The sequence below is a fragment of the Leptopilina heterotoma genome, unplaced genomic scaffold, assembly GCF_015476425.1.
Source record: "Leptopilina heterotoma isolate Lh14 unplaced genomic scaffold, ASM1547642v1 Lhet_59, whole genome shotgun sequence".
In the NCBI taxonomy this organism is placed as follows: domain Eukaryota; kingdom Metazoa; phylum Arthropoda; class Insecta; order Hymenoptera; family Figitidae; genus Leptopilina; species Leptopilina heterotoma.
The window spans coordinates 1972190-1985353 of NW_025111133.1; the positions used below are offsets into that span (position 1 = coordinate 1972190).

General features: G+C 27.4%; 2 protein-coding genes across 9 annotated transcripts in view; both read left to right on the forward strand.

The window, feature by feature from the left end:
- LOC122509003 (signal transducer and activator of transcription 5B) overlaps positions 1–13164 on the forward strand; it is a 44435-nt gene that overhangs the window by 22694 nt on the left and 8577 nt on the right. For 7 of the 8 annotated variants that reach the window (XR_006302279.1, XM_043622723.1, XM_043622726.1 and 4 more), the window contains 4 exons: positions 8264–8414; positions 8518–8674; positions 8780–9120; positions 11521–12812. Coding sequence is in view for 7 of the 8 variants with exons in the window: in XM_043622723.1 (XP_043478658.1) it covers positions 8264–8414; positions 8518–8674; positions 8780–9120; positions 11521–12812 (1941 nt within the window). In the remaining variant the exon portion in view is untranslated. Of the gene's footprint in view, positions 1–6499; positions 6734–8263; positions 8415–8517; positions 8675–8779; positions 9121–11520; positions 12813–13164 lie in introns of those variants that run through there. The other variant, XM_043622728.1, reaches the window with a different exon arrangement.
- LOC122509005 (major facilitator superfamily domain-containing protein 10) lies at positions 2578–5902 on the forward strand. The gene is made up of 7 exons (XM_043622732.1): positions 2578–3327; positions 3403–3665; positions 4000–4291; positions 4436–4656; positions 4789–4879; positions 5269–5406; positions 5511–5902. The coding sequence occupies exons 1-7, from the start codon at positions 3090–3092 to the stop codon at positions 5600–5602; spliced, it is 1335 nt and encodes a 444-aa protein (XP_043478667.1). The 5' UTR covers positions 2578–3089; the 3' UTR covers positions 5603–5902.

Consider the following 13164-nt stretch of genomic DNA (forward strand, 5'->3'; position numbering starts at 1 on the left):
GTTAAATTATATTTTCAATAGATTGGACTTTAAATAAATTGAATTTTGATTTAATTAAAGTGAAAACTAAATCAGAATTGAACTGAATTTAAATTTCATTTTTCATTTCATTGAATTCTCATTTGTGTGAATTTTTATTTATTCGAATTGTCATTTGAATGAATTTTCAAAACGATTTTTATTTATTTATTTATTTATCTATTTAAATTCATAAACGTGATAGATTATTAAATTTAAGTATCGCCAAATAAATAACCGAGAGAAATATTTCGGCACGAATTCTGAAATTGAGAAATCAGAATTTTATTTTGTGCACCTAATAATTTCTGATTGATCAATTTTAAAATTCGCAGCTGCAATATTTTTGTCCGTCTTATTTGGTCATTTGCAATTCTGATCAGAAGAAAATCCGCCCTTTTTAAGATTTTATCAAAAGATAATTCAAATAAAAAAAAATGTTGTTAAATGAAAATTGTGACATTAAAAATTCGACTTAATTTATTTATTCGACTCAAGTTTATTTAATAAAATTGCGGCTAGATAAAAATTTGATGAAATCAGATTTTTTAATAAAAATTTCCTTAAAAAAATACAGTTCTGGGTTTACAATTTTTTTTTCATTTATTTTCTTTTTCCAAACTTAATTTTTTTTCTATTTGCCCATGAAAATAAGTATATTTTAATTACCGCACTATATAGACAAAATGCCTCTCCTTAAAAAAATGTTTGTCTTTAAATTATGAAACCTATTTTTATTTATTATTCACTGAAAAGAAAAAAATTACATAAGTGAACATTTTTTTTAATTAAAGCTTTTCTCATGCGAAAATAAATTGAAAGCAATTCTTTACAATCTAAGAAAAGAAATTAAAAATACCTTGATATTTTTTTCAAAAACTTTTTCTTTTTTTAATGTTTAGTATTAAATATAAACCATAATTCTATTCAATATATTATATGTAAGGGAAAGAAATCATATTTCTTCTATTTTTAGTCCCAAACAAACACAATGGTTTTTTTCTTCTTCTTCTTCTTCTTCTTCAAAATGGTTGGGTACATATTCTTCCTTAAAAAAAAGTATTAAGTTGCTTGGCGTTATTAAAGCGTTGATCGAGATGCCATGGCGTTACAATTTTGGTTCTGTATTTGAAAAGATCTTTGTTCGTCGAGGAAGTAAATTGAATGTTGTGTGCGAGAATTCATGTGGCGGTATTAGTTAGTACCGGAAGTCGGGCGCACATAATGTTCGTGGGTGCGCCCTGCTTGAGCTATTTTTCGCTTCACTGACAAATAAAAACAATAATAATAAGAAGTTATGTGGATATTTTTCTCTTTTTTTTGAGTTTAGTTTTTAATTTTAATGGAAAAAATTGGTGAATTTAAATTGTCAAAAAGAGGGAGCCACGAGGAGAGGCGCGAATAAAAATTTGCACTTTGAAATTTTTAAATTTATACGAGAAATATTTTTTATTTCTTTATAAAAATAGTTTTTTCCCTTTTTTTTGCACTTTTAGATATTATTTATTTATTTTCGTTTCTTAGTGGTTTATTTATTAAGAAAGTATTAGCTACTCGAAAGTAAAATAAATTATCAAGCAAATGTTGTTTATTTGGAAAATAAATTTTATTTAAATAAAAAAATTTAGTTAATAATTAGAAACTTAAAGAATTGAAGAACTCAAGGACAATTTTTAAGTCTAATAATGAAAACAATTTCAAGCGTAATTTATTAAATTATGATTATTTAATTCATTTTTTGCTAATAATTTATTTTGTAATTTATAAAATTTAAATTTAATAAAAAATCTAGTTGACAATTTTAATCTTAAAGAAATTTTCAAGGACAATTTCAAAGTCTGAGAATGATAACAATTTCGAACGTAATTTATTGAATTATGGTTTAATTTATTTTTTTACTAATAATTTATTTTGTAATTTATTAAATTTAAATTTAATTAAAAAATCTAGTTGACAATTTGAATCTTGAAGAAATTTTCAAGTTTAAAGTCTGATAATGAAAAAAATTTCAAACGTAATTTATTGAATTAATTTTCAATTTATTTTTTTACTAATAATTTATTTATTAATTTATTATATTAACTATTAATTACAGTCGAACCTGTCGGAATGCAACGGTATTTTTAAATTTTCCTTGCAATCAATAATGTCGAACACAAGAATTATTTTCACTTGATTCCAAAATATTGTAAAAATATTACAAAATTAACTCACAAAACAATTTTTTAAGGATTGTAATAAAATTTTTAAAATCGAGTTGCATTTCGACTGGTTTTAGTGTATAAAATTAAATTATTAATATTTAAATGCAAAATTTCAATGAAAATATTGTAAATTATTAAATTCATTTTTCTCTTTTTTATTGTGAAATTGATTTTATATTAGTTTAAATTTAAATCATTAAAAATTTAAATATAGATTTTAAATTAAACATTTTAAAATAAAATGAAATAAATGAAATAAATAAATTATGAAGAGGCAACATCTAGTGGTCACTCGTGGAGTTGCCAATTCGGTTACCTTTTGGTAAGGTAAATTCCCATTTCGTCGACGAGGGAATCCGACGAAACTCCGGTTGCGGTGTGTGAGCGTTGATAAGGGCAAACAAAAATGGGTTGCCTTTCACTTTGTTTAAAAGTTATAAAAAGTCCTTCCTTAAAATCATGTGAGGGTCTGAGATGATGACCTGCTTAAAAAGTGTTATTTTCGATCTCTTATAAGCATTCTTCAGTAACATCTGGTATCATTATCGTGTTTAACCTTCGTTTTCAAAATTAACGTTCCTTCTTCTTTTTCTTTTTTTTTATAATTAGAAATTGTTTACCAAAAGGAGATCATTTTTATTTAAACATTATAATCCCCTTAAGATTTATAAATCTACTGACATGATTAACGACTTTCACTCTGTCGATTCAAGATAAAAAAAAGAAATTTACTCCAAAATGTTTTCTGTTATTTCTAAACAGAAAATGAACAAAAATTTTGCGAAAGAAAAAATTTTGTAACTAAGAAAAATTAATCTTCGCTCAAGATTTAAATTTGGAAAAAATTGTGTACGGTATTTATTTAAAATGGAAAAAATGGAGGAAGTGAGAAAAGAAGATTCGAAAACAGTGAAAATTGTGTTTGTTTCATTATTATTGGATCTTTTGGCATTTACCATGATTTTGCCATTATTTCCGGCACTTTTGGAACATTATCAACAGCTCGATGATGGAAATGGATTGTATTCTAAGATTTTAAACAGTATTCAAGCGGTCAGTATTTTTATTCATGCACCTGCTAAGGAAAGTTCAGTATTATTTGGAGGTAAGAATTTTTGTAAAATTTTTGAATATTTAATATTTCTTCAGTTTTCAAATTAATAAAATTTTTTATTTTCAGGATTTCTTGGCTCAATGTATTCGTTTCTTCAATTTCTTGGTTCTCCGATAATTGGTGCCTTATCCGATGTCTATGGACGTAAACCAATGATGATATTGTGTTTAATAGGAATTGCAATTTCGTATCTTCTGTGGGCAATGTCGAAGAGTTTTGCAATATTTATAATTGCAAGATTTGTCGGAGGAATCAGTAAGGGAAATATAAGTTTGTCGATGGCTATTTTAAGTGATGTTACATCCGCTGCCACCAGAGGAAAGGCAATGGTAAAATTTAGAAACTTTTCTTAATTCTCAGAATAATTGAACTTCGAATAGAAAATTCAATTTTTTTTTTAAATAATAAATTTAATTCTTGAAAAACTATCAGGAAAATTTTTCTTTACAAATTTAGTGAATTTAGTTTCTTAGCTTTTGTAATAATTTTTCTTTTTGAATGATTTTTTTAATGATTGAAAATCATTGAATTCTTGCAAAGAATTTTATCAAAAAATTTGAGAATAATTGAATTCTTGCGAAGAATTTTATTAAAATTTACAGAAACATTTGTTTGAAAAATAAAATTGAAAATACAAGAAATTAATAAATAATCTTTTTTTAGGCACTTGTGGGCATTGCATTTTCGGTGGGATTTGTGTTGGGACCAATGATTGGAGCTCTTTTTGCAAAATATTCCATGGGACACAGAGAAGGCCAATGGTACGCATATCCAGCTTTATTTGCCTTCGCTTTAGCCGTTAGCGATTTATTATATTTTTCCTTATATTACAAAGAGAGTCTTCCAAAAAAATTGCGAGCAAAATCGATCACTTCTGGAATATCAAGTGCTTTCACGTACATTAATCCTGTTGATTTATTTCAATTTAATGGCGTCTCCAGTCTCAATAGAAATGGTAATTGTTAATTTTTTTGATTTATAAAAATTTTCTATTAGAAATATTTATTAAAATTATTATTATAAAATATTATTAAATAAAGTCAAAAAAAATTAATTTTGTTTGAGCTGTTTTTCTATTCTAAAATTTTTTATTTTTCAGAATTACAACAGTTGAGAACATTGGGACGATCGTATTTTCTTTATTTATTCATTTACAGTGGTTTAGAATTTACATTGACATTTTTAACTCATTATTCGTTTGGTTTTACGCGAATGCAACAAGGTTGGATGTTTCTTGGAATTGGATTGACAATGGCAATATTGCAGGGAAGTTGGGTGCGGAAAATACCGCCTCACAAAACTAAATTCTTCACGGAATTGGTAAAAAAAATTTACTTTTTTGTTTTTCATTTAGAGAACATTAATTAAAATTGATTTTCTTAATAATTAGACATTACTTTTAGTCGTAGGTATAATATAATAGATATTTTGTTTTATTATTATTCTTTTTAGGGTTTATGGCTCATAATTCCTTCATTTGTCTGCATCGCAATAGCCAAAGAAGTTTTCATGTTATATTTTGGTGTATTTCTTTTCGCAGTTTGTAAGAAATTAGTTGTCTTGTGCATTTTTCTAGACAGAGTATTCAAAAATTGTTAACCTCATGGAATTATTAATTTTTTTGACTTTATCGCTCGGTAGTCTTAATTATTTTAATTTTTTTTAATAATTAATTTTATTTACTTTTTTTAGTAATTTTAATTTAATTTAATTCTTTTAGTAGTTTCTAATTTTTTTTATTTATACCTATTTTTATTATTATTGTTACCTAATAATATATTATCTATTTTAGAGAAAAAAAATGTTTTTATGATTGAAGAAAAATATTTAAAAATTAATTTCTTGTCGAGTTTGGTAGTTTTTGAATAAACTGTTTTCCTTTTATTGTTGCTTAAAAAATTACTATTATTAAAGAATGATTTTATTTTTTAGCAACTGCAATTGTTGTTACTTGTATGATGACTTTGGTGACGAGAATTGGTCCCGAAAATCAAAAAGGTTCCATTACCGGAATATTCAGATCACTCGGAGCATTAGCTCGAGCTTGTGGTCCAATCGTCGCATCACTTGGTACGAAATATTAAATATTAATAATTTAATTCAATTATTTTTTTAGTAATAAATTTGAATAATAAATTTTTTGTTTCTTTTTAATGTTTTTTCTTATTTTCTAGCATTTTGGAGTTTGGGCAGCAGAACTTCGTATTTAGTTGGTGCAGTGGCTTTAGTATTCCCTCCATTAATACTCAAAAGTATTAAATGCTAATTTAAGTGCACACAAATAATGCTTTCCAATGAAAGTAAATAATTATATTTTGTAAACAAATTATTTTTCTACTTTTTCAATTTTGCAATAAGAGATTATTTTCCCATTGAGTCGAATTTATATTTTATAATAAATTTATCTTCGTTAGGAATATTTAAAACAAGTTTAAAACGTTTACAATACTTTTGATATTATTTTGTTGTAATGCAACTCCAAGAGTTCGATATTTTTTCTAAGAACAGTTTACAAATGTATTTCTAATACATTATTGTTACACGATTAATAAATATTTTCATTAAACCAGGTTCTTTATTTTACCCTTATTATTAACATTTTTAGTTGCATTTTATTCTATTTTTATTAATTTAATTTTCAGGGAATTACATTTCATACATTTTCAAAATTGGCAATGATTTTGAATTTTCCCGCGTGTACGGGCGGGACAGGACGGTATTCTGTCGGTAAATTATCCGAAAAAACACTTACCGACAGAAGATAATTATTTTTTATTACAAACAACAATTGTTCATAAAAATCCAACCATTGTTGTAAATTTACAATAAAATTTTGTTTAAGGAGAAGAAAGAAATTATTTGTTTATGTTAAAAGGTGAAAAAGAAAACAGCTGTGGAACAGATGATATTGAATGAAATTCTTTTGTTTATTCCTCAATTTCTCATTAACACTTGATTTGCTGGTATGGACTTATGAATTTGCTTATCCACGCGTATAGATTTATCACTTATTATTCACCCTTTTTATTCCTTGGTAATTATTAACTAGCGACAGGTTTGTCTTTTGCTTGCGCTTGCGCGGCAATAATAACTTTGATCACGTGATTCGTCATCTCCACCAATCGGTATTCATTTACAGTACGAATTCTTGGAATCCTTCGTCCCGCGTCACTCCGCAATCCGCCCGCGTCAAGTGCAGGAGACAGTGGATCGAGTAGTTCCTGCACAATCTATTGACTTGTATGTTGCTACCGGTTATAAAACAGAAATTAATTCTTTTGCTTCTTAAAATATTGATAAAATAGTCACAATAATTTATGCAAGTGGTGTTTAAATTGTAGTGTGAGGATCAAGAAATAATTAATACATCGCCTGGGGCTTGTCTTCGGACTAGCAAGTAAGTTTTACTTGAAAATAACTTGTATACTTTTTCCCTTCGCGTTACATAGCCCCGCGGCTATTTACGCGGTATCGTCGAGAAATACGTCATCAGGGGCTTTTCCAAATTACAACAAGCATCTCGAGTTTCTTGAGATGAAATAGATTTTTTGATTCGAATACATTTTTTGCTCATTGGAAGGGGGTGGGGGGGTTCTTTTTTCCTGTAGACTCTCACTTTCGATGATCGTTGATCTTTAGGATCGATTGATCTTGTTTTTTTTTTTTTTTTTTGTTATATTAACGGTACTGTTTTCTGCGTTCGATTTCAATATAGCACTTTTAGAAGTTCTGCACCTGTGTTCTTGAGGTATGCGTGTAGTTACACAATGCAATTCTGCAAAACTTTTGAAATTGTCACATTCCTAATTACAAAGCGAAAATTATTCTTTTTATCCTCTACAATTTTTATAGCTTATAGATATTTTTTTAGTGTGTTAAAAATGTTACTATTTTAATGTTTTGTCAGTTTTTGTAAACACTTCCCTATTTACTTTGTTTTCCACTTGAAGATAAATTTCATGCTTCTTTATCTGATAGTGGCTTTTCAAGGTTGATTTTTATTTCTTTAGAAAATTTTATGGTCTGAGTTTAATAACCGAGGGAGATTAATATTGTGGAAATATTGATAAATGATCTTTTTTTGGATGCATTTTGAATACAAAGGGAAGGATCTACTTGGAGAAAAGGAAATCTATAGGAATATATTTTTAAAAATTGAAAAAAGTCTTTTCAAATATAAAAAAAGTGTTTAAATATTGATTGGAATGTTGAAATGTTAAAATGTTTGAATGTGAAACATTGTTTGTAAAAGAATTGAAATGATTATTTATTCTTTTGTGGGTAAAACTAATATTTATCAGATGGTGGGCTTTTAGTTGCGCGTGTACATTTATTATTAGTTTAAAAGGTAGGCTCTGGAAGAAGCGTTTGATTGTCGCCTTCCTACTTGATTGATAACACGATAAGCGAAATGCATATATTGCACGTTGCCATTTGCAGCCAGGATATATCGATCTTGCTCTCACCCTTGCTGTTGAAAGTCAAGAGCGCAAAGCGAATACATTAATCACTTAGAGGAAAAACAACACGTAAAGGTGTATGTATTAGTTTTTCGTGAATTGGTAGCACAACTGGAGTTTTAAAAAAAGATTATCTATTCTAGGCGATGCTCTGCTCTCAATTTGCAGATCAATAAATGTTTTCATTTTTTATTAAAATCAAAATGTCACGCTGGATAAAAAAAACATCTCACTTTTTTCAGAGACAAAGGATTTTTTCTTCAATTGAATCTTATTTTTATTATTGTTACCAGAAGAATTTTCTTCACTAATTTATTATCATTGTAATTAACTTCATTGAGTTATAATTAATTACAATTGAAAATAAATTCTATTTAAATCTTATCACTAAATGTTTCTATAAAAACGTTATGTAAAACTTATAAATGCGCAATTTACTGACTAGTGATTTTTATTATTTTTTTCAGCACCAGGATCAAACGATACAAAAATGTCGCTTTGGGAGAAAGCTCAACGATTGCCACAACATGCTCTGCAACAAGTACGAAACATTTACGGAGATCATTTCCCCATTGAAGTTCGACATTTTTTATCAACATGGCTCGAAGACAAAATGTGGTAAGTTTATTATTCAAGAAAAATATAAAATTGGAATTTTTTTTCTTTTTATTTTCAAATAAATCGGTCTATACAAAATGCGAATAAAATGAAGTGTTTTCAGGAATACCATAGATGCCGAAAATCCACAATATGAACAATACATCGCTACAATGGTCGGGTCCTTCATTCAGGAGCTTGAATCGAAAGCCAATTCTCTTCATACAAGTGATCTTTTTCCAACAAAAATGAAACTCTCCGAAGCAGCAGTACAATTTCGCGTAAGTATTTAATTTTTTAGAAATCTAAGGAATTTTCTAATTTTAAATCGGTACTATATTTATTTTATTATTATTACTTATTATGATTTATTATTTATTTTACAGCAAAGATATAGTCAGAATCCAATAGCATTATTCAAGTTAATAAGGCATTGTCTGTTGACGGAGATGAAATTAGTATCGCAAGTGGAGGATTTGGGCAATACAATGATGATGATGGCTGATCCAATGATGAGCGGCGACACTGCCACTGAAATTGCACAACAAGTTGATGCCCTTCGTCGGCAAACACACGAGACTGGCGAGGAACTTCGTAAAATGGAACAAGAATTAGAAGGCTTTGCTTTAAGCTATCATGAATGTACAAAAATTAATGCAACTCTGCAACATTTATCGACACAACCCCAGAATCATCAGAATATTGACTACGAAAAGAAAATCTCAAGGTATGTTTCTTTTTATCTATTATTATAAACACTTTTGAAAATTTATAAAAATATCTACACTAAATTAGTATTTTCAACTAAATAAATTTTTTAATATATTTTAACTGATTTTAAATAGAATATATAATAGAATATATTTTAAACATTTAAAATAAATTTTTTAAATGTATAATAAATTTGAAAATTAATTAAAGTACTGAAATAATATATTTCTATTGTGTACAAAATTATTATTCATATTAGAGTTTTAAATTTGATTATAAAATGGAAATTTTAATATTTAATAAAAGTTATGTTATTTTAATTACAATAATTTACAAATTATAGTAAATGTATTTTTATTACATTAATTTAATCTCTATACATATTACATAATTTGAAAATGAAAATACCAGCGTTCAAATCCAAAGCAATTTGTAAATTTTCTCTTAATGGACACAATTAGAGAACAAATTGGTTTACTTTGTTCTTTAATTTTTGAAATGAATGTAAAACTTGATATATAATTGCAGACAATGGTAGTTGTATATTTTCTTTAACAATGTAGCAATGAGTAACCTTTTTCTTTTCATATTTTGCAAATATGAAATGGTCTTTGGGAATTTTTAATTTTTTTTAATTAAATTTTTTATTTTTATCAAAATTTTAATTTATTTATATTTCAATAAATTTTTATTTCAAATTCATGATAATTCAGGATTGTCACAGGTCAGAAAATTCAGGGGAAATTCAGAAAGAGTAAAATTGGTCAGGAAATTAAGGAAAAGTTTGGTAATTTTCTGAAAAATACTGGAAAAATATTAAATTTTGAGAATTTTTTGCAATTTTTAAAAATAATTTATGTTTCTAAAGTTTTGAACGTTCAAATGAACGAAATTTATTTATTTCTTCTTGAAAATAAAAATTTTATTACACTAATATTGCGTCACGTGTAAAAAAAATTAATTATAAATTTTTTCTAAAATATTAACTTTAAGTTTGTAATGAAAAATATTTCGTTTATTTGAACGTTCAAAACTTGTGGATCATAATAATTTCGTTCTTGAAGAAAAATCGTAAAATTATTATTAAAAAAAAAAGAAATTATTTCTAGCTAATAATTTTAATTAAAATTTTAAAAATAATGGAATTTTAGTAGAATTGCAATTAACAATTTTGATGAATAATTAAGTTTCAAAAGGTTTGAAAATGAAATTTTAGAAAGTTTTAATTATACTTAAATTCCAAATTTATTTTTTTTTTTTGGAAAATTTTTATTTAAACTTTTTTGAAATTAGTTGAATTTTTGAATATTTATTTGTAATTAAAAAAATTTTCGAATAGTTGAAATTTCAAAAAATTCAATTGTAAACGAGTGGATTTCAGAAATAATTTAAGTGATCTTTCATTTTTTCTTTGAATAATTGAATTCTCAAAGAACTTTTTTAAAATTTATTAAAAATAATTAATTTAGAGAAGAATTCTGGTTGAAGGTTAAAGATAATAATTTTTTAAGAAGTTACAACTTTTATAAATAATTGAATTTCAAAAGGTTTTAATATAAAATTTTCGAAAATTTTAATTATAAATTCTAAAAGTAATTTTTCTTGGAAAATTTTTATTCAAACTTTTTTGAAATTAGTTAAATTGAAAAATTTTCGAATAGTTGAAATTTCCTAAAATTGAGCTGCCGGATCAAAGAAGGGCACATAACCAATGTAATTCAAATGGGTTATGTGCCCTTCTTTGATCCGGCAGCTCAATTGAATTGTAAACGAGTGAGTTTCAGAAATATTTTAAGTGAACTTCTATTTTTTTCTTTAAATAATTTAAGTCTCGAAAAACTTTTTCAAAATTTATTAAATACAATTAATTTAGAGAAGAATTCTAGTTGAAGATTCAAGAAAATAATTTAGGAGAAGGTACAATTTAGGAATTTGTTTAGGTAATTTTACAATTATAAAGATATTTTGTATTAAAAACATTTTTTTGTGTATACCTATCTGAGAATTTTCAGAGTTAGTGAGAATTTTTTTTAAGATCCGAAAGAAAGTCAAAATTGAGTCTGAAAATCAGGGAAAAACAAAATTAAATTGTGACAATCCTGTAATTGTCAACTTTCATCCCTTTTTCTAGAAAGTTATTCACTTTTTCTTCTAGTTTTTAGTTCTTAAAATTTTGAATGAATGAATTATTATTATTAATGAATTCAATTAATTTTATGAATTAAAAAACTTTTCTTTGTAAACAATGAATAAATAAAACTGATTTGTTGGCACTTTTGAGAGAACTGTTAAAAATTGGAATTTTTGAAATGAATATTTTCCTTTTGTCAAAAATTTTCCAAATTATTTAATTGTATCAGTTTAGTTACTAAATTGATTAAATAATAAAATTCCTTTCCTTATTGTTATTTGTCAGACAAAAGGAGCAACAAGAGCAATTATTAAATCACAAAGTGGCAACAATGCTGCAACTTCGTTTGAGTATAGCGGACAAATTGAAAGATAATGTAGGAAAATTGAGTATTTTACAATCGAGAGTTCTCGATGACGAATTACTCAGGTGGAAGAGAGATCAGCAATTAGCGGGCAATGGAGCATCGTTTAACAGTAATTTAGACACAATTCAAGAATGGTGCGAGAATCTTGCGGAATTAATTTGGTTGAATCGTCAGCAAATAAAAGAAGCCGAAAGACTTAAGCAAAAATCGGTACGCGATCCTCCTGGCCTACAGGATGTACTTCCCGCTTTAAATTCTCAAGTCACTCAACTTTTGAGCTCACTGGTAACAAGCACCTTTATCATTGAGAAGCAACCACCTCAAGTAATGAAAACAAACACACGATTCACAAGTACCGTACGTCTATTGGTTGGCGGTAAATTGAATGTACATATGACACCGCCGCAGGTAAAAGTGAGCATAATAAGTGAGTCGCAAGCACTTGCACTTTTAAAGACAGACACAAAAATGGCGAAGGTGACAAATGAGGCGAGTGGCGATATACTGAATAATACAGGAACAATGGAATATCATTCAGCGACGAGGCAGTTATCCGTTAGTTTCAGAAATATGCAATTGAAAAAGATCAAACGTGCCGAGAAAAAAGGAACTGAATCGGTAATGGATGAAAAGTTTTCTCTTTTCTTCCAGTCACAATTCAGCGTTGGTGGCGGTGAACTCGTCTTCCAGGTATGGACTTTAAGCCTGCCGGTTGTCGTGATTGTTCACGGTAATCAAGAGCCACATGCATGGGCAACAGTCACTTGGGATAATGCGTTTGCTGAGCCGGGACGAGTTCCCTTTGTCATTCCAGATAAAGTGCCATGGGGTCAGGTAGCTACGGCTTTAAATGTGAAATTCAAGTCGGCAACTGGACGTTGTTTAACTGAGGACAACCTTCGTTTTCTCGCTGAGAAAGCTTTTCGTAATACCCATCCACTTAATCAAGACTATACCAATCTTCTTCTCAGTTGGGCACAATTTTGCAAAGAGCCATTGCCAGAGAGGAATTTCACATTTTGGGAATGGTTTTATGCTGTTATGAAACTAACGCGAGAACATTTGAGGAACCCGTGGATCGACGGATACATTCTTGGTTTCTTGAGGAAGAGGCAGGCTGAGGAGATGTTGGCCAATTGTCCTTCCGGCACTTTCCTCATGAGATTCTCTGATTCAGAACTGGGCGGTGTGACGATTGCTTGGGTTGGAGGTAAACTTTTTTTTCTATTTCCTTTCATTCATAAATATTTGGGTTTCTTTTCATTTGGGAACTTGAGAATTTAAAAATCCGCTTTTACTACTTTTTAACCCTTTATTCTTTTTTTTTTTCTTTTCTGTAATAAAATCAGTAGCGTAGTTCAATCAAATAAATAAATTTTCAGAAATATGTAGTTTTATATTGAAAAAACAAGTGTTTTTTCAAAATAAAACTACATATTTCTGAAAATTTATTTTTGAGTTATACTTCTTTTGTCACATTTGTAGAATCAAATTTTATGAATTTTTCTAATTTAGATTTCAGGGATCACAGTCGAATACTTTTTCCTTTTTTCCCCTTTTTT

Coding starts and splice junctions, on each gene's coding strand:
- LOC122509005 (XM_043622732.1), top strand. CDS start 3,090: ATGGAAAAAATGGAGGAAGTGAGAAAAGAAGATTCGAAAACAGTGAAA. Junction 3,666..3,999: donor CCACCAGAGGAAAGGCAATG/GTAAAATTTAGA, acceptor ATCTTTTTTTAG/GCACTTGTGGGCATTGCATT. Junction 4,880..5,268: donor TGTATTTCTTTTCGCAGTTT/GTAAGAAATTAG, acceptor TTTATTTTTTAG/CAACTGCAATTGTTGTTACT.